This window comes from Phycodurus eques, chromosome 21 (assembly GCF_024500275.1).
Source record: "Phycodurus eques isolate BA_2022a chromosome 21, UOR_Pequ_1.1, whole genome shotgun sequence".
NCBI classification, from domain to species: domain Eukaryota; kingdom Metazoa; phylum Chordata; class Actinopteri; order Syngnathiformes; family Syngnathidae; genus Phycodurus; species Phycodurus eques.
Window position 1 is genome coordinate 3,390,013 of NC_084545.1, and position 19,439 is coordinate 3,409,451.

A 19,439-nucleotide genomic window follows, 5' to 3' on the forward strand; every position below is an offset into this window, starting at 1 on the left:
CATGTGTCTTGTCCTCATTAGGTGAGCTGCAGTCTCTTTAGGGTACAACACTTGACTAGTCGCCAGTAAATCATGTGGATAAACAACCATCCATCCATCCATCCATCCTCTATAGCGCTTGGAGCCTATCACGACTGATTGTTGTTGAGAAAAACTACGAGCACTTTCGAACACAGAACTTAAAAACATTGAGGCAGATGTGCTAACCACTAGGTCAAGAAGACACTATGACACTCGCAAATGGATTACAAAATGCAGTGCATAATCATTATAAACACACACACACACACACACACAAAAACAAACACACACCAAACCAAAAAACTATTTTAACAGGTTTTATTTGATTATTTCAACACCAGCAAATCACAGTCAAGCAGAACAGGTACAGTCATCAGAGTTGGCGTACACAGATTTAAATAGCATTTATTTTTTGTGTTAGTAAAGCAATGTTATTTTTTCATCTCCAGGATGCCGATTCCGGGCCCACGCCTCTTTGCGCTGCAGATGTTGCAAAACTGCACTACAGGAATCTGACAAGGAAAAAAATAAATAAATAAAAATAAAGAACACTGGGTAAAATTTTATATTCATGTTGGATAGTTCTAATTCTATTCTATTTCTTACCGTTCCCATGGAGGGTAAACATTCCTTGTGAAACATGTGTCTGCAGTGGAACACCACTACGCTAAACGCTTTAGCCATGTCTGAAACACACAAGTATACAGTGGATATAATAAGTCTACACACCCCTTTTCAAATGCCAGATGTTTGTGATAGGGGGGAACAAAAAAGAGACCACGATAAATAATTTCAAAACCGAAAATCTGAACTTTATTTAACCCTAACCCGTCCCCAGCTATAAGAGGGTGTGCACACTTGTGCCACCACATTCACTTGTTTAGTTTTACTTTGGTTCTTGGAAGGATTTCTGTGTGATGTACCTGATGGTAATATCGTCACATGGCACGATTCACAAATGGTCTCCTCTGCAAGATAAAGCTCACATTAGTTTTGATATGAGTTTTAATGTGAAAATACCACCCCAAATAATGTGTACCAACCGTCCACCATGATGCCTCTGCTCTGCGTGCGATGCATTTTCTGAAGCAGCGACAGCGAGTCGGCCACCAGAATCTTCTTACATCCTTCCCGTAGCATAATCTGTTGATTAGGAAGAAACACAACATGCTGAATTTAATTTTTTTTTTTTTAAATGTATATTAAATGTAATATACTTAAAAAAAATAAAAATCAACTTTATACCATATTTAACAAAATATCTGTAATATTTTAGATTTGTATTGCTATTATATTAACCAAATAAAAAGTTGTGTAGGAAGCAAAAAAAAACCCAATGCATATACTGTATATTCTATAGCTTTGATATTTAAAAATATAATAACATATGTATTAATCAATGATACATTTTATAACTGCATTTTTTTTTTTGTCATTTTAGCCCAAAATTTTATTTGTTTAGGAATCACATGCTAATTAGGCAGACTAAATATATTAATATGTTAACATTTCAAAAAATTTTAAATACTATTTTATTATATGAAAATTGCTATTTTAACTAAAAGTGCAATATTACACCCTTAAAAAATATGTGCTACTTCGAATCACAATCTGAAAACTTTACTGATCCGTAAGGAGTAAAAATATCAAACAACACACTGACACATGCAAACATGAGCATGAACCTGCAGATTGTAGTCGTGGAGAATCTTGACCAGGGAATCCCTGAGGTTGGGGATCTCCATGCCCTCCTTGATGCGATGGATCAGCAGAATGGGATCCACGTGCGTGCCGATGTTGTTCAGGAGGCCCGTGATGAAGGCTGGAGAAAAAAGAAAAACTGAGTGAAACTTGTCAGGCTCACCGCGTGAAAGAGGATGGTCGGATTTCTCACGCGGCTTGTCGATGGAGTAGGTGATGAGATCTTCCCACAGTTCGGCGTCGTCCTGCTCTTTGGCGAACTCGATGGCCTTGTCCACGTCCTCCAGCTCCTTCATGATCATCTGCAGCGCTCGCCTGCAGTTGCCCATTCGGCCTGCGGAGGCGCTCGCGTTAAAATGACTGCCACATGGACCGCTACAATCAATTATATGATTCATTCTTACTGAGCAGGAAGACGGTCTCCTCCACAAAGTGTCTCTGCTGGCAAACCTCGAGAGCCTGCGAGAGATAGGTAGTTTCAGCGGTGGGCAACCCAAAAATTAAGTAACAAACAAAAGTGGAATTAAAATTGTTTTTGTTAATAAAACTACGTTATTCTTTATTACATTTTTCAAAAATTATTATACATAAATGTGTAAATACAAATACCATTCATCACAAAGTAAAACGCATATGCAAAATTGTTGATTTCACTAATATTTGTTATTATTACACAGTAAATCAACAAACTAAAATCAAACAATATATTTTTTGAATTGGATAGATAACTAAATCAAACAAAATAAACACAACCTCCCCACCCAATACTTTAATTAGATTTTGTTCTTTTCTTTTCTTTTTCCTTTACAATGCATCAATTAACTATAAGTATACTTTGATTTCAATGAGATACATTAGTTAAAAGAAGATATGGGGGGGGAAGCACAAATATTACAGGTCTTTTGATTGATCATGTAAACGCTCATTGGGCCAGATTGAAAAACAGAGCTGGCCGTATGTGGTCCGCGGACCACACCTTCTCCAGCCCTGCGGCAGATGTTGAGATGTTTTCCAGGTGCGAGTACCTTCTCCAGCGGGCAGTGGGTGCTGTCCCTCAGGAAGGGCAGCAGATTGGGCCGGTCGAACTCGGCGTACAGGGCGATCTGCTTCTCGTGGTACTTCTGGCCTTTGTGGTGGTCCCGCTTGAACAGTTTGTGGAGGTACTGCGTGAGGACGATAGGAAGAGAAGATGCACACGGTGGAATCAGGTGAAAGGGACTTTTGGAGCAAACGCAACAGAAGAAAAAGAAGAATACAAACAGGAAGTAATGTGAAGTAAGCAGTACCAAACTCCTGGTGGCGTCCCAATAATTTTGTCGGCATCATCACATCTTGTCACAGTTAGTGCTTAACTTCATTTTTAAGTGTCCCAAAAAAGTATCAAAACAATAGACTCCATTTTGAACATTGCGGCAAGTGTAAAAAGAAGTTAAGCACCAGCAAAACAACAACAGACTCAATCTTTAACAATTGTGCAAGTGTAAAAAGAAATTAAGCACTGTCAAAACCACACCAGACTTCATTTTTAACATTCCATTGCATTCCATGTGTTATGCAACGTGAGCTCTGGCAAAATTTCAAAATTCAGACTTGGGTGTAAATTTGGAGAAGACATTCTTCTTCTTTCCATTATTTCCTATGGAGATTTTTATGTTTAATTATTTTTTTAAATGAACAAATTAGATAAAATTGTATTCTGGGATGTCAATTTACCACATGTAGAAGCTCAGGTCTGTCTGCCAGCTCCTCCACCACCCTGTCAATCTTAAGAGGGGAGAAAAAGAAAAAAACAAAAGAAAAAAGGAAAAAGGTAGGCATGATAATCATCTTCACAAATGAAGAACATGACATTGGACGCACTGATATTTTGTCTTCATTGTCCAGAAGCATGTCCACGGCTTTCTGCAAACACACACACAGACATCAATGAATATGGATGGGACGGTCACCATGGTGACACAGGATGCGAGACAAACCTCTTTGTCAAAGTCCATGAGGAGCACGATCTTGTCCTCGATGGAGGAGAAGAGGTTGTGCTTGTGGATAAGCTGGTAAACATCCTTGTGGCGCAGACGCAGGTAGAGCTCCAGCGCTCGGTCGTAGCGTTGGTCGTACGTGTAGCTGCCCCCCCCAAAAAAAAAAGAATTTAACTGCAGAAGTTAACCGTTGGCCCCAACATAGTAAAAAGATAACATTTCATTCACATTAATTCCTATAAATTACAACTTGATCCCTGTATATTCAAGATATTTTTCCTCCGGCAAATGTCCACAATTTGTATCCCTAGTTCTAATAATAATGGACATTTTTGTTGTTGTCATAAATGGAGATGCATGCACACTAAAATTACATTTTGACAGATTTTAGTCAACTACATTTAATTTGCGTAATAAAAATAAAACAAAATGTTTCAAAATGTCCATTCTAGTCCCATGAATTGCTGTAAAGTCCCATAATTTTTGGAAAAACAACAAGAAAAAATAGGGATCAAAAGATAAAGCAAAGAAATGAAAAAAAGAACAAAAAGAAAGAAGGAATACAGAAAGAAAAAACGAAGAAAAAAATAAATGGAACAAAAAGGAAAAAAAAAAAAAAAAAATCAATAAATTGTAATTATTCTATTCTGTTATCATTATATACAGGTAAACAAATTACCGTATGTTCACGACCGTAGGGCGCACCGCATTAAAAGGCGCAGTCTCAGTTACGGGGTCTATTTCTGTATTTAACACACACACAAGGCGCACCGTATTATTGGGCGCAGGCACGCTAAAACATACGCTAGCATGCATGCACGCTAAAACATACGCTAGCATGCATGCACGCTAAAACAATGTTTTTAAAAAGGCAGGGGGAGCAAAACTGAGTTTGGTTGTACTTTATTGAAGTATTTAACAATGTACTCACATTATTTTTTGATCAATCCTCATCCACAAATCCATCAAAGTCCTCATGTTCTGTATCCGAAATGAACAGCTGGCCAAGTTCTCAATCAAACACGCGTCCTCCTTCACGCGCACCCTTGCCCCTTTACTGCCGCATGCGGTCCTCAGCCACGTCCGCTTTTCCTCTGTATAAGCAGCGCGTCGGCAGGAAATGCTCCCAGTCAGTCAAGCGGAGCGCTCATCATACAACAACATTTACAGATTTTGGAACTCGGTGCACACATAAGGCGCGCCGCATTATGAGGCGCTCCGTCCGTTTTGGAGAAAATGTACGACTTTTAAGTGCGCTTTATGGTCGTGAAAATACGGTATACTTTTCATTTAAGCTGGTTGTTTTCACCAAAATAACACCAATATTTTCCTCTAGCAGTTGTTCCAGTAATGTCCATTTTATTCTACTACAACTGCTAATTATTCATAATGTAGTTAATTGTCATACATTTCGATTAATTTTGAGACATCGTGATTATGTTTGTAAAGGCGGAATGGAGATTTGGATGTATTGGACCTCCTTGGAAGACTGATAACTGTCCAATATACAAATGGCAGAATACGCCGACTCACAGCTCAGCCAGCGTGGTGAGGAGGGTGCTGTTCATGGGGTTCTTGGTCAGGTGGTCAGTGACGGCCTGCACAATGGCCATGTTGTTGTACAGCTCTCCCGGCCACTCTCGGATCAGCGTGGCGAAACCCTGAGCGGGACGGGGGAGGGGGTGGAGAAAACGCAGTTTGAGGCGCTAATCTGCTTAAACGATAAACATTTGCTGACTGAACCCAAAGTACCTCGTAGTCCGTTTTGAGAAATTCGTGCAAGATCATTTCATAGATGGCAGGGCGAAGACGCAGGTCCCCTCTGGGTAAATACTGACTGATGGCCTACAATTGATAAGTAAAAAAATCTTGATATTAAAGCTCATTTAATGACAGTACTAATACATGGATATCATCGAGACCTACCTTCAGTTGTCCGATGGTCTTGAACCGGTAAACCTCGTTTTCCCACAGTTCCATGTTTTTCCCAAGAATCTTTTGACACTTTCTGCATGAGAAGTCTTCATATTACGCAAATATACACGACGCACACACTGAATGATATTCCGTCTTGATATGCAAAGTAGAAAAAGTACAAACATTCCAGAAATGGCATGATGACAACTTCTTACCTTTTTAAGATAAGGTTTTCATTTTTCATTTGAAAAGAGAGAAAAAACAGAAAAGAAAAAACTGAAAACTGATGAAGACAATTGAAAAAGGAAAACCAGAAAAAGGAAAGAAAACAAAAAAGAAAAAAGGACAAAGAAAAAAAACAAAGGGAAAAGAAAAAGGAAAATAAGAAAAAGGACAAAGAAAGAAAAAAGTAACTGAAAAAATATGTGACAAAAATAGAAAATAAAAATAAGAAAAAGGGAAAAGAAAACAAAAGACAACAAAATGAGTTAAAAGGCAAAGAATGAAAAATGTTTAAAAAGAACAAATGCAATAAATAAAAAATAAATAAAAAAATGGAAAAAAGGAAGAAATGGAAAAAGAAACAGAAAAATTAAAATAAGAACAAAAAAGAAATAAAAGAAAAAAAGAACAACAATGAAAACAAGTGAAATATATATATATATATATATATATATATATATATCCCTCACACTTGTCGCTATGGTACTCAATGGTGAAAATGCACTCAGTGGCTACTCCATTAGGTACATCTGCGAAATGTAATTATGTTCATTAACCCTCCCCCTGCCTTCCGTTGCTGTGTGTCAATAAAGTTTGATTCAATATGCCAAACCAAGTCTTTGGATCTTATTTGAGTGTCCAGGTATAAAAGGCATAGTATTATTATAAAGCAACCTCGCGGCGCTGTCGTAGTCACCCTTCTCCACCAGGTGGTTGATGTAGGCCATGCCGATCTTCTGGACGTCGTGCCTCTTGATGGTTTTAAAGCTGATCTCGGCGGCCATCAGGGCCTCCTCGTACCTTTTCTTCTCCAGCAACCAGTCGATGTGGTCGTCCTGGTCCCGCTCCTTGGCCACCACGATATCTTTGGGGCTGATGATGTAGAACAGCGACTCTCCCTCAGAATGTTCTGCTCGCGCCAACACACGTATGATTTAGAGCTCATTTAAAACTATACGGAACCATAAAAACACCACAAAAGGTTGTGAGATTTGTTGCCATTGCAGTGTCACCGAGGCGGTAGTCGCGACACTCGTTCTCCTGGTAGTTGCGCACGGTCAGCGCGTCTGATGAGATCTCCTCACAGTTCTCGGGCAGAGGCTGGATGATGTCCAGACGAGGCCGGGCCAGGAACTCCTCGTCCTGTCCCCAAACAAATGTCAGAAATATCAAATGTTCTTTTCATTTGCCATGTTACCTGGTTTCTTTACCATGTGCTCAGGGTTCTCTTTCACAAAGAACAAGGTGACCAGCTGATCTGCTAGCGGTGCCAGTCCGCTGATGAAGAACTCCGTCTCAAAGGCGGAAACTGCAAAGCACAAATTGAATTTCATTAACAATGCAATAATAATAAAAGTTGAGAAGTCTATTAATGTGGCATTTTCCTAAAAAGATAAGAATTAAACCCTTACATATTGTTAAATGGCAGAAGTAAGTTTTCCATACCTATTTCCACATAACGACTGGGCAGGTCTCTCATTTCCGTGGGATTTCGCTCCTTTACGACACAAATCTATGGAGAAAGATGTCAAATTACGAAGAAAGTCATCTAATAAAATCAAGATATCGTGACAAACCTTGATGGAAGTCCCCCAGCCCACGATCAGGGTGGTGTTGTCTTTCCAACACAGGCTGCATGGGTACATGTCAGGCCTCAGGCTGACATTGTCCCGCAATACATTGGTGATACGCTGCTTCGTGCTAATGTCGTAGATTTTGACGCCCTACCCCAAACAAATGGCATCGAGTCTCAATCACACATGCTGTAATAATAAAGGTTGTACTCCAGGAGGGATGCGTACCACGTTGTTGGACCAAGCAATGAGGTTGGCTTTCCACTGGACGTTTGTGATGCTGCCCTCGCCTTCGTGCAGGACGGACATCTTCCATCGATTCATCCAGTTGCGCTCGTACAAGAGAAGCTTCGAGAAAACCATAAAAGGAAAATGTCACTGCCCGTGTGCTAAGCGGTGCTGCCGTGCAATCAATAGAGGGCAGTGTATGAACAGTAGATTGTTGATGGAGAGGCAGACTGATGTGTTTCTATCCGCAGCAAGGGAATGGTCTGTTTTATGAATATTTGATAAAATGCAATACAAACATTTTAAGGGCTAACATGTTCAAGTAAAAGTGGATTTTTAATTTCGTTTTGTAATTTAATTATTAAAATCTAATTTAAATAATCACGTTTTTATTTTTTTTCAATCAAAATGCAATTTGAATGATTTTCATTTTTATAATTATTTTTTTCTCTAGCTATACGTTAGCATACCAACTGTTAGGATCTTATCATTTTAGCAGTTCTCATGAGAAATGGCACCTGACAGCCATTGGTCTGCCATAGCACTTCTTGTATTGGGGTGGCCGACTTGCGCTATGTTAACATGTTAGTAATCCATCATTTCTTATCTTTACGAGTATCCAACAGGGGATGCTATAATTTATACTACCTAATGTGTATTTCTATCCACATATGGCAATCCAAAAGCTACAAAATATCAGCGAGAAGGCCGAGAACCGGCCGCTAATAAACTCTTCGGCCCACAAAGAGACGACACGACAAAAGAACGGCAGTGGCAAACATTGAATTTTTCCTTCATACGGGACCAGTCTCCCGTCGAGGCGCATTGATTTCCAAGGCAGGTGCCTCGCCGAGGCCTTCAGTGAGAGGAAATGGCGGCGATTCAAAGAAAATGGCAAAGCGGCTTGCTAACAATGACGGGGAAAGAAACGTTCCTTGTTGTATAAATGTCAGTGTGCTTGATCTAAAAATACTCAATGGCATTATTAAATGTATACTCAACGACCACAACATTCAGTACACTTGCCGGAAAGATCTTAAAAATTCATAAATTGGGGAACCCGTAAATCAGGGTACTTATGTCGCATCTCGATAATGATCCATTCTCTTGTGCAGCAATGTCTTGTATTGCTGGGCAGCACTTTGTGGAAATGGGCCGCTCTCCTGAGAGCACTCCAAAGAGACAGAAAAAGTGTTTGTTTTTTGGTTTTTTTGGTTCACGGCAGGCAGACAAAGAAAAACCGTCATTATTAGCCAAAGCGAGCGACTACCACGAATGATGGCTTTGGGAATAAAAGGGCAAAAAAATAAAAAGTGAAAGGGTGAATAATGCGTTAGAAATCCTATTCAAACCTACCTTGTTGCCACCGGTGACAAACTGCTTGTAGTTGGATCGAGAAAATTGGGGGTGTAATGCCACCACCTAACAGGACAGATTACACTGTTAGGATTTGGGAAAGTGGAATGGGATTGATGTTTTGCAATATTCCAGTTAGGGAAATACAGCCTATGAATAAAAAGTAATGGGATGTTTGGACATGACGCACACTGACGCACACAGACACACACACACACACACACACACACAGAGTGAAAATATAAGAAAATATGGAGTTGGTTCTCACTTTTTAAGACTATAAAAGATTTCTGGAGTGACGATTTTCATCCCATTCATCCCGAAGATCAGCAATTCACGCAGAACCCAGTGAAGGCGGGATATGTGCAATTTTTCCGCACACCTGCCACGGAATCTCGCCACGGAATACCGCAATCAGATAATTAGAGGAGTGACGACAGCTTTGACAGGGAGGGTAAAAGGGGTGTCAAACAGGTTAAACTGCACACTTGTTCCGGATTTCTGCTCTTCCCTTTCACACAGAAGCTGTCTGGCCCTCATTTTGTGGTCCAGAACAGCGACAGCTGAGGTGAAAGGTGTGTAAATTAGGTGTTTAATACCACTGTTCCAACTTTCAGCGATTCCTTTTCACACAAGCGCCATCCCGCCTCTGGTACACCTGGTCTTGCCAGGTTGCCTTTATAACCCCTGTACCATGTTGATACGAGGGCTGCAGATATCAAATATTTTTAGAATAGATTATTTTACGAATTATCCCAGTGATTATTCTGCTACAAATTGATTTTGCATTATCATACGTTCTACTGTAGTTTCTATGACTTTAAGTGCTCATGGATTTAAAAGACGGGGCCTGGCCTGGTGAGTGCCGTGGGTTTCAGCGAGTGACAGTTTATAGAGTTGGCTGGCTGTTAACTGGCTGTGTGTTGAGTGACTCGCCGTGAGTTGTGGCCATCGACAGCTCGTGTATGAATGTGCTCATGTGCTAACGTGTTCATTTTCTTACAGTTTGTTCAATAAAGTTATTGAACGTGCACCGGCGGCTGTGTCAAGCCTTGCATTACACATTAAGTTAGCTAACATTGATGTATTACCTTGTGTTGGCGATAGCAACCCAGCAATTTCTCGGCTTCGGAGGTAACGAATCTATGAAGTCTAACACCTGTCTGACACCCCTTTGACACAGCTAAACTGTGTTTTTCCCCTGTTGTTGTTCCGTGTGACCGGTACCAACGCAGAACGGGCCTGGAAATTTCTCATCTTGGGAATTTGTATGAGCGGCGTAACAGAGACCAGATAGCATTTGGATAAAAGCAAATTTCGGCTGCAGCGTGAAAGGGGCTTACGATTTTTGTCTGTATAGGGCATCTGTTACTCACTTTTACAGGACAATCAAAGTTCTCGTGGAAGCCTTCTCTGGTGTAGAGGCCAAACACTTGCACCTGGAGAAAGAGGGGGGGAAAAGGTGAATAACTCAACACCTCTGCTTTAATTGCCCTCTCTGCAAAATGCCCAGATGGACCTATGAGGAAAAAACATGGAAAAAACAACAGAGTTGTTCCACCGGGTTACCAATTAGTGGACACCTTGATTCCAGGGGGAAAAAAAACATGCAGGCTTTGGAAGTTTGCTAATCTCTGACTCTGCCATCACCTCTTGTGGGGTGTAAGAGGGCCGCTGAGTTGCCATTAGTGCATCACAACTACCTGGGGGGGAAAATAACACCATATCCTGATACCATCTCAGCGGCAATTAAGGATTAAATTAGATTTGTAGGGATTACAAGAGCCCCCTTAAATCAAGTGTGAGAGCATCTTGACTGGCAAACCCTTGGAGGATGCTGCTAATGATGATAACCATCCGGAGAAGATCATTTTCAGAGATTAAACAGCAGGTTAACACTGGCGCTGTTAAACCTGCTGAATATTTCAATCCGACGGTTTTCGCGTAAAATTTGGCGCCAGATAAGGGGTGCCGATGGAAAATGGCGACGTGCCGCTTCTCTGCTCAATAAAATGGATAATCTCCTACCTTGCCATCCTCGGAGCAGATGCCCACGTGCTCGCCGCTCTCGTCCAGGCTGATCTGGTTGATCTTCACTGAACTCTACGGGGACAGAAAAAGCATGGCAATTTTTCATTTGCGTCTATATTTTTTTTATTTTCAAAAATATGATTGTGGCTAAAAACGGAGGTAAAATCCTTAGATTCTTTTTAAATTAGAGATATGAAGCATTTAGCTAGAATTGGGCATAGGCTATGCTTGATTCATTGGGAAAATTACAGATTTATTTTTATTTTTTTAAATCGATTAGCTAGCCAGGTTGCTAACATAATAAATGTTAACACACTGAGTCAAGTCTTATTTACAGAAAATTAAAAAAAAGAATTATTCATGTACTATTCTATTACAATTTAGGCATCTACAGTAATGAGACAGAAAAATAAACGAGTAATTGACAACACTTCCACCTATTTTGTTTTGTGATCAAAACTGCTATAAATTCAAACTCATCTTAAAACATTACCCATAAAAATAAACGGCTAGCATATGATTTAATTTCGAAAAGATGCACCTCAAGTGAGCCACGTGGCAAAGACTCTCCTAACTTCCACTAACAACCACGGCTAAACTTACACATACATTTGTTTTACAGAAATAAAAAAAAATAAAATAAAAAAAAAAAAAGAATAAAACATGCGACAGTATATCAGTATCATTTATTCAGTAATACTCATACTTACAATTTCAAACTTCTGGGTGACATTTCCTTGGATGTCCAACAGGAAGACCTTTCCAAAATGTGTCCCCAAGGCAATAAACTGTAAAAAAATATATAAAAGCAACAAAGAAGTATTAATTCAGCCAGAGAAATTCAAGATTTTTGAATTATAAAACTAAATCGTGAGTGTGTGTAGGTAAAAGGGATTTAAAAAAAAAAAGAAAAGCAAGAGAAAGGGTGCGGATTGGGTGTGCTTGGGAGCAAAAGTGTGAAATTGCCATTGGTCTTTATTAAGTCAGACAGTGTGAAATGGCATTTCTTCTTAAATTAAAATGCTTCAGCATAATAAATGCACTGTACATGTGACTTCTCTTCACCCTCTCGCTGCTAAACTAAACTCAGCACAGGGCTATTATTTTCAAGTGTTTTTCTGGGTGTTTTTTGCTTCAGCGGGGCGTGCATATCCACTGAGAAAAAAAAGTATTAAAAAAAATAGAAAACGTGTGGCTTTAAGTGTGTGTTCTTGCAGCCCAGCCTAATCCCCCCACCCCTGCGTACCCCCCCACCCCTCTGGCGGCATGTGGCCCAGCACCATGCTTGAGTGCAGCCTATAATGAAATGCTTATATTTACAGGCACAGCTGAGCGTGTCACACAGCACCCGCTGCAATCTTCCCAAACAAAATAAGCAGGAAATACAAAAAAAATAAAATAAATAAAGGGTTGGAGGCTCGTGAGGCGCAGCAACTTTTAAAAGGGATTTATCAGAATGGGGGATTGTTCAAACGGAAATCCCCATTCAGACGCTTAAAATATGAGGCCACATGCGCGCGTTCATGGTGGTAAGCAGCATAAGCGGGAATTTTTGGGAGGGGGACGCGGGCGAGTGTGACCACACGGGGGTCCTAAAAAATGTAGAATGTGACTCGTTTGACTGTGAGAAGTTGCAAAAGAAGTTTGGGACTCAAATTGTCAAAGTAAAGAAAATATTAAAAATATATATATATGTATAAAATGGAATGACAAAAAACAACATAAACAGTACAAAATACAAAAATAGTAAGAAATTTAATAAAAGAGAAAAGAAAAGTAAATAAAAGTAGTAAAAATATATCAATATAACAATGTAATTAATGTAAAAATACATCTTTAAAATTGGATTTTTTTTTACAAGGGTACTAAAAATTTAAAAAGAAATGTAATCAAAGTAGTACCACATGTAATTAAACAAAAATAAGCAATAAAAAAGGACAACCAAAATGTAATAACAGAAATAATTATATGAATATAATGACATACATAAACATCTTTTTTTTAATTAAATATTTTTTAAACAGAAAAAAGGAACAAATACTATAAACATGAAATACTAAAAAAGTAACAACATAATTGTAAATTGTCTACCATCCACTTTTCTACACTTTGTATACACTCAACACATTCACTGCCATTGACGGCTTGAGAAGTCAAATATCCATGTTAACTGGGAAGGCTGGCATTGAATTAAACAGCATTTCAACTCTTAAACATAAAGTAATGCACAGTAGTACTGTACATTGTATTCCTTGTAATGCTTTAAATAATTTATTTTTTACAGTTTTAATGTTTTAGGCAAGGAAATATCACCTTATCTGGAGCCAATATTGCTCTACCTTTCATAAAAACGGGTTCAATTGTTTACTACCAAACAACATAACCTCCTTGGTGGAGGTAATGAGGGTCTGATTCGTGCCTCTGCTGTCATGATGATTCAGCAGCTCGCTTCTAAAAGAACGACACGCCCTTATGGCAGGTGAGCGCTGGCAACTTCTCACAAGCGGGAATGAAAAGGGGAAACGACAATGGCGTCTAGCGCGTCTCCCGAAGAGGAAAGGCCAGGCGTGGAGGTGAGAAAACAACGGCCCCACCAGACCGACTTTGAAGAGGACGTGGCAACAATATGAAAGGCAAACCCCATTGTGTGCTGTGGCCCCTTCCCTACCTTGTCATGGACGGTCATACAGCTGGCTGCGTCGCTCTGGAGGATTTCCGTCACGCCGTTGGACAGGCGTTCATATTTCAGCTTGGGCTCCTCCTCGCTGTCCTCCTCCTGGGTGTCAAAGAAGACCCCTGAGATGATGGCTACGTTAAACATTCCTGAAAACCATTGTCATTTACAAGCATTGCCCTAAAAAACAAAAAATTAAAATCCCTCATGGACAATCCACAGCATCTCATGTACAATACTATCGCCAGGTGGCCCTGCTGCACTGACAGACCAAGGAAATACTTCCTCCCCGATGCCATGCGGCTTTTTAATTCCACCCTGAGAAGGAAACGCTAATAGCACATTCCCTCAACTCTGTACTGTCAACATTTTACACAATGACTACCATGCACCTTATTCCAGACCCTTAGATTGCACGGGAATTACAGCCTATATTGTATTAGTATTTCAAAAACAACAAAGACTTGTATGCTATTATTAATATGAATAATTCTGGTAACCTATTCGGGGGATCACACTCCTCAGCCTCCTTGGTAAGGTCTATTCAGGGGTGCTGGAGAGGAGGGTCCGTCGGGAAGTTGAATCCCAGATTCAGGAAGAGCAGTGTGGTTTTCGTCCTGGCCGTGGAACAGTGGACCAGCTCTACACCCTTGGCAGGGTCCTCGAGGGTGGTCCTGTGGGGGGTGCTTCGGGAGTATGGGGTACCGAACCCCCTGATACGGGCTGTTCGGTCCCTGTACGACCGGAGTCAGAGTTTGGTCTGTTTCCGGTGAGGGTTGGACTCCGCCAAGGCTGCCCTTTGTCACCGATTCTGTTCATAACCTTTATGGACAGAATTTTTAGTCGCAGCCGAGGCATAGAGGGAGTCCGGTTTGGTGGCCTCAGTATTGCATCTCTGCTTTTTGCAGATGATGTGGTTCTGTTGACTTCATCAAACCGAGACCTCCAACTCTCATTGGAGCAGTTCGCAGCTGAGTGTGAAGCGGCTGGGATGAGAATCAGCACCTCCTCGGAAAAGGGTGGCGTGCCCTCTCCAGGTCGGGCATCAGATCCTGCCCCAAGTGGAGGAGTTCAAGTATCTTGGGGTCTTGTTCATGAATGAGGGAAGAATGGAACGGGAGATCGACAGGCAGATGGATCGGTGCAGCGTCTGCAGTGATGCGGACTTTGTATCGATCCGTTGTGGTAAAGAAGGAGCTAAGCCGAAAGGCGAAGCTCTCGATCTTCGTTCCTACCCTCACCTATGGTCACGAGTTGTAGGTCGTGACCGAAAGAAGAGACCGAAATGGCCGAAATGAGTTTCCTCCGCAGGGTGTCCGGGCTCTCCCTTAGAGATAGGGTGAGAAGCTCGGTCATCCGGGAGGATCTCAGAGTAGAGCCGTTGCTCCTTCACATCGAGAGGAGCCTGATGAGGTGGCTGGGGCATCTAATTCGGATGCCTCCCGGACGCCTCCCTGGTGAGGTGTTGCGGGCACGTCCCACCGGGAGGAGACCCCGGGGACGACCCAGGACACGCTGGAGAGACTACATCCATTCGGCTGGCCTGGGAATGCCTCGGGATCCCCCCGGAAGAGATGGATGAAGTGGCTGGGGAAAGGGAAGTCTGGGCGTCCCTGCTAAAGCTACTGCCCCTGCGACCTGACCTCGGATAAGCGGTAGAAGATGGATGGATGGTAACCTTTCCTCCGTTATTGGCTGAAAAAAACTCCCTTTTTTGCAAAGGGTTGAATTGATTAGTCGACTATACTACTCCACGTCGACGTTTAACGCTTAAAGTTGACTGATCGCTAATCATGTCTTTTTGACATCTCGTCTTCCAATTGGCCAGTTTACAAAGGACTTTTGCTCGTCTGCTGCCGTCAACAGACTATAACGCTCGCTCTGTGGAGCAGTGAAATGTCTGGCCAACAAGGCGACAGTCTTTACACGCTGGCGCAGGTCCAAGAGTACTAAATTAGCTGCTTGTGGATGAGAACAGCGGCTAGCCTCGTTAGTTGCGGCTATTCTGATAGGGTTAGGGATAGAAAAATAAAAATACAATATTCATACCAGCAACAGCGACACTATGGGACTAGCGGCAAGGATTGAGATATTGTGCTGCAATATGCTAAAAAATCTAGATGACGTCATTGATTTTAGTCAATTACAAATAAAATCTTTAGTCATTTGACTCGAACTATTCGTTTATTGTGCTCAGGCCAAATATGATCTTATGTTAATATTGTTTTGGCTCCATCTTATGGTATCTCAGTGCCAAGGAATACGGCTAATTTGACGACTTAACGGGCTCAGCCAGCAATAGATGGCAAAGTTTGAAAGTGGGTAGTTTCTCTGCAGGGGAAAACAGTTTGGCTTTTTCTTGTTTGATACGGCGGCAAAGCCCGTGACAAATGCCATCGCATCAAAGCTTTCACCACCATAATACACAGGAAATAGCCGAGATATGGCATTGTTGAGTGGGAAAGGATTGTTTCTGAAAATAACACTTTTTCCACGCTCTTGTCCCACCGTCACCCCCACCGCTACCACCCACCCCCTCCGACTCAATGGGACATACCGGCACACTAAGTGTTTTGAGTTGAAGCTCCCCACAGACTGCAGCATCGCTTGTAAAGCCGATTTTGAGTAACATTCAGCCCGTGACCCAACGGGTCAGTGTTGCTTCATGCCGGCGGAAGACTTTAAGTTTGTTTTATGAAAAGACCAAATGCGTGGATTTTACTTGGGGATGAGGCTTCCTTATGACAAAATGAAAATGACGGCACCACAGTTCATGCAAGATCATGGAAATGTGCCTTTGTGCTGCTGTCCTGGGCATTTTCCAAAGAAGAGTGCGGGACACGTGCAAGCTCGCTCATTAATGTCATTGAGTTTATCTTTCCAAATGCTCTTAAATAGTAGTTATTGTTATTTTGTGCTTAAACACATTTGCTAACCAGAACAGCAACAATTAGACAGCCACGTAAACCGTCTGTGGGATGGTGCGGCGTCTAAAACGTATTACCTGCTCAGGATTAAAGATGAGCTGTCACTATCGAATAATTTTAGAATCGATTATTCGGATAAAAATGGCAAAAAAAAAATTCCACTCTGTATAATTATTTTTTTAAAAATAACAATTAGTTATTTTAAAGGTGAATAACGGCCCATTTTTCCAGTTTACACAAGCTAGTCTTGACATTTCCAGTCTATTAATAACTGAGTTAGCTGGTTTAAGCTTAAAACAAGTGGTGATATAATCACCTTACATGCTCAAACTCACAATTTATCCTTTTTTTTTTTTTTTGACACATTAGGTACTGTTAGTCAATTTAGACATGTATATGAGAATGCGGCTAACTTGTTTGCTAGGCTAGCTGGCTGACATCAAGTGTAGACTTTTTAGATAATTTTTTTGTCCTTTTCATGCAAATTATTGCAAATACAGTAAATAAATCAATAAAATTCTTTACGACAAAACTATTTTGCTTATGTTCCGGGTCCAGCCATTCCTAGCAGGTTGACGCGTGAAACTGTAATTTATTTACTCTACTTGTGACTTTCAGATATTGAGCAAAACGCTGAAAGTCACTCATAATATTGACAGATCTGGTAAAAACGTGTGCACTGCATGAAAGAGTGTTTTGACAACTCTGACAAAGACACTATCGAGACTGGATGTGCGTTGTGGAGTTTTATTGGACTTTAAACATCACCAGCGCTTGACAGAACTGTGCACACACTCGACATTGCTGTTAACAGTACAGAAATAATACGCTGAACAATAACTACTCTTTCATAACAGAGGGATCAGTGGTCATATGTATTGAACTCACCTCAGATTCATCCGTAAATTCCTCACTTGGTTTTCTGCTCTGTTTTTTGAAACACACATGAGATTAGATTCAACTTTATTATCACTACACATCACAAGTACAAGGCACCGAAATCCAGATAGCATCGAAGCAGAAGCGCAGAATGTTAGCATTTAGCTAACACTTAGACAGAGACACACACTTAGGCTAATAGCAGAATTGCCTAGGTCATTTCTGAACCTTTTCAGAACATAAGAAGAAAAAAAAAAAAAAAAAAATCTAACAAGTATAGTCTATTTGCCTTGATTCAACCTTTGCATATTTTTATGCTCTTTCTTAGGCCCTTAAGATGCCCCCCCAAACGCGCCACAGATGTTAGTGGAGGACTGGCTAGCAATGGCCAATGGCTGGCTTAACAGCAGTGTGATGAAAGATTCCATTAAAGGTCCGACAGGCAGGCGAGGTTCCTTGAGAAAGCAGGGTGGTAAACGTCTCAAGATAATGCTGAGAAAGGTCCTGATCGTTATTGGCAGTTAAACAGCTGATCAGCTGCTAAAGGAGAGCTGCTAAACGTTAGCTACAGTAAATACACATTGAGTTGTTTGAGATACATATACTTAAAAAAAAAAAAAAAAAAAAAGAGTTTCTATGTATAGCTAAGTCAAAAACTTATTAAAAATGGCTAATAGGAAAGTAGTAACACATATTTTTATGGGTTGCAAAGAGGCGACATCCACACCAGAATGTCTGTTTCAATTATTTTATTTTTAAGGGTACTGTGGAAAATGAGTTTGAAATGACATTTAACTATTTTGGGATCGTAGTTTGGGGTATGTTTAAAAACGACTGATTATTTGCATAATTGATTAATCCGTCAATTATGTTTTTGATTGATTGGATGAAAAACTTTTTCTTTTAAATTTCAACCCTTTTATTCAAAAACAGGACTTTATTTCAAATTGTTGTCATTGTTTTCCACAGTAAAAGCAGACATTTGTAAATAACTTATTTTGATTAAACACAAAAGATAATCAGCCTGCTTTCATGAAGGACTACTTGAAGCTGAACTCAGAGGATTTGGCCAATTTTAAATAAAACAATGTCTCTAAACGATTATTGAAATAGTTGTCTCATAAATTTGATAATCGATGAGTTGTCGATTTATTGTTGCACCTCCAATCAACATGAGTGTCTATTGGCTATGTTCATGAGTAATTTTTACAGGGTGGTCCTAAACTCTGGACACATAGAGTTATTGCATCAAGTTCACGTTCATGTTACAAAACATTTTTAGAGGTAATTCGTTATCATTGCTATTGCATAAAATGTTGAAAATTTAAATGTATGCCTGTGACCAGACCTTAGGGATGTCGTGTATTAAGGAACATAAGAGTGGAGCTTGGAACACATACATACAGTATAGAAAATACAACTATACATTTGAGTTTAGACGGGTAGTTTGGTAGTCGTCTATTCAAATGACAGTCGCATCAACGTTAGCAGGCTAACGTTAGCATGCTAGTCTTACCTCTTCCACCACTTCCCCCATCCTTACGCCACAACGTATCCCACAATACACCTCACCCGGCTTTGAAACCTACTTAGAGGTCCCTAACAGCACGGTTATGATCCCGACATGACCCAAAAATGTATTCACGACAAAGCGAGCTTGACGCTTGTTTGCCTCAGACTACACCCCTGCCTTCAACTTGAATCACATGATCGAAACACTGTCGTGGGGGATTGTGGGTATAGTAGTTCTTTTTGGTTGCGTCGTTCCACCAGCTAACTGTCAATGTCGATGAATTGTGACGATTATGGCGAGAAACAATCAATCCAGGTGAGGAAGGGGATGTTTTTGTCTTTTTTATCTATTTATTTAGTTTTTAAACGTAGTTAGAGTTAGTGTTCGCTGCATTGTAGTTCAGCCGGAAAAGAAATGTTA

General features: G+C 40.6%; 1 protein-coding gene across 2 annotated transcripts; it reads right to left on the reverse strand.

Moving 5' to 3' along the window:
* Positions 1-322: 322 nt before the first annotated feature.
* On the reverse strand, positions 323-19,212 carry vps41 (VPS41 subunit of HOPS complex). Of its 2 annotated transcripts, XM_061666697.1 has the most exons (27): positions 19,023-19,212; positions 17,516-17,554; positions 13,695-13,802; positions 11,737-11,814; positions 11,024-11,098; positions 10,372-10,434; positions 8,996-9,061; positions 7,640-7,759; positions 7,415-7,561; positions 7,284-7,350; positions 7,049-7,146; positions 6,851-6,980; positions 6,513-6,747; positions 5,625-5,706; positions 5,451-5,543; positions 5,232-5,359; positions 3,699-3,843; positions 3,583-3,624; positions 3,436-3,486; positions 2,748-2,885; positions 2,127-2,181; positions 1,916-2,056; positions 1,707-1,843; positions 1,065-1,164; positions 945-989; positions 628-707; positions 323-533 (listed from the first exon to the last, which is right to left on the reverse strand). In XM_061666697.1, exons 1-27 carry the CDS (start codon positions 19,041-19,043, stop codon positions 453-455), a joined length of 2,565 nt encoding a protein of 854 aa, XP_061522681.1. In that variant the 5' UTR covers positions 19,044-19,212; the 3' UTR covers positions 323-452. The 2 variants fall into 2 exon arrangements, with proteins under 2 accessions (XP_061522681.1, XP_061522682.1); XM_061666698.1 differs by lacking the exon at positions 19,023-19,212 and having other exon boundaries at positions 13,695-13,849.
* Positions 19,213-19,439: the final 227 nt, after the last annotated feature.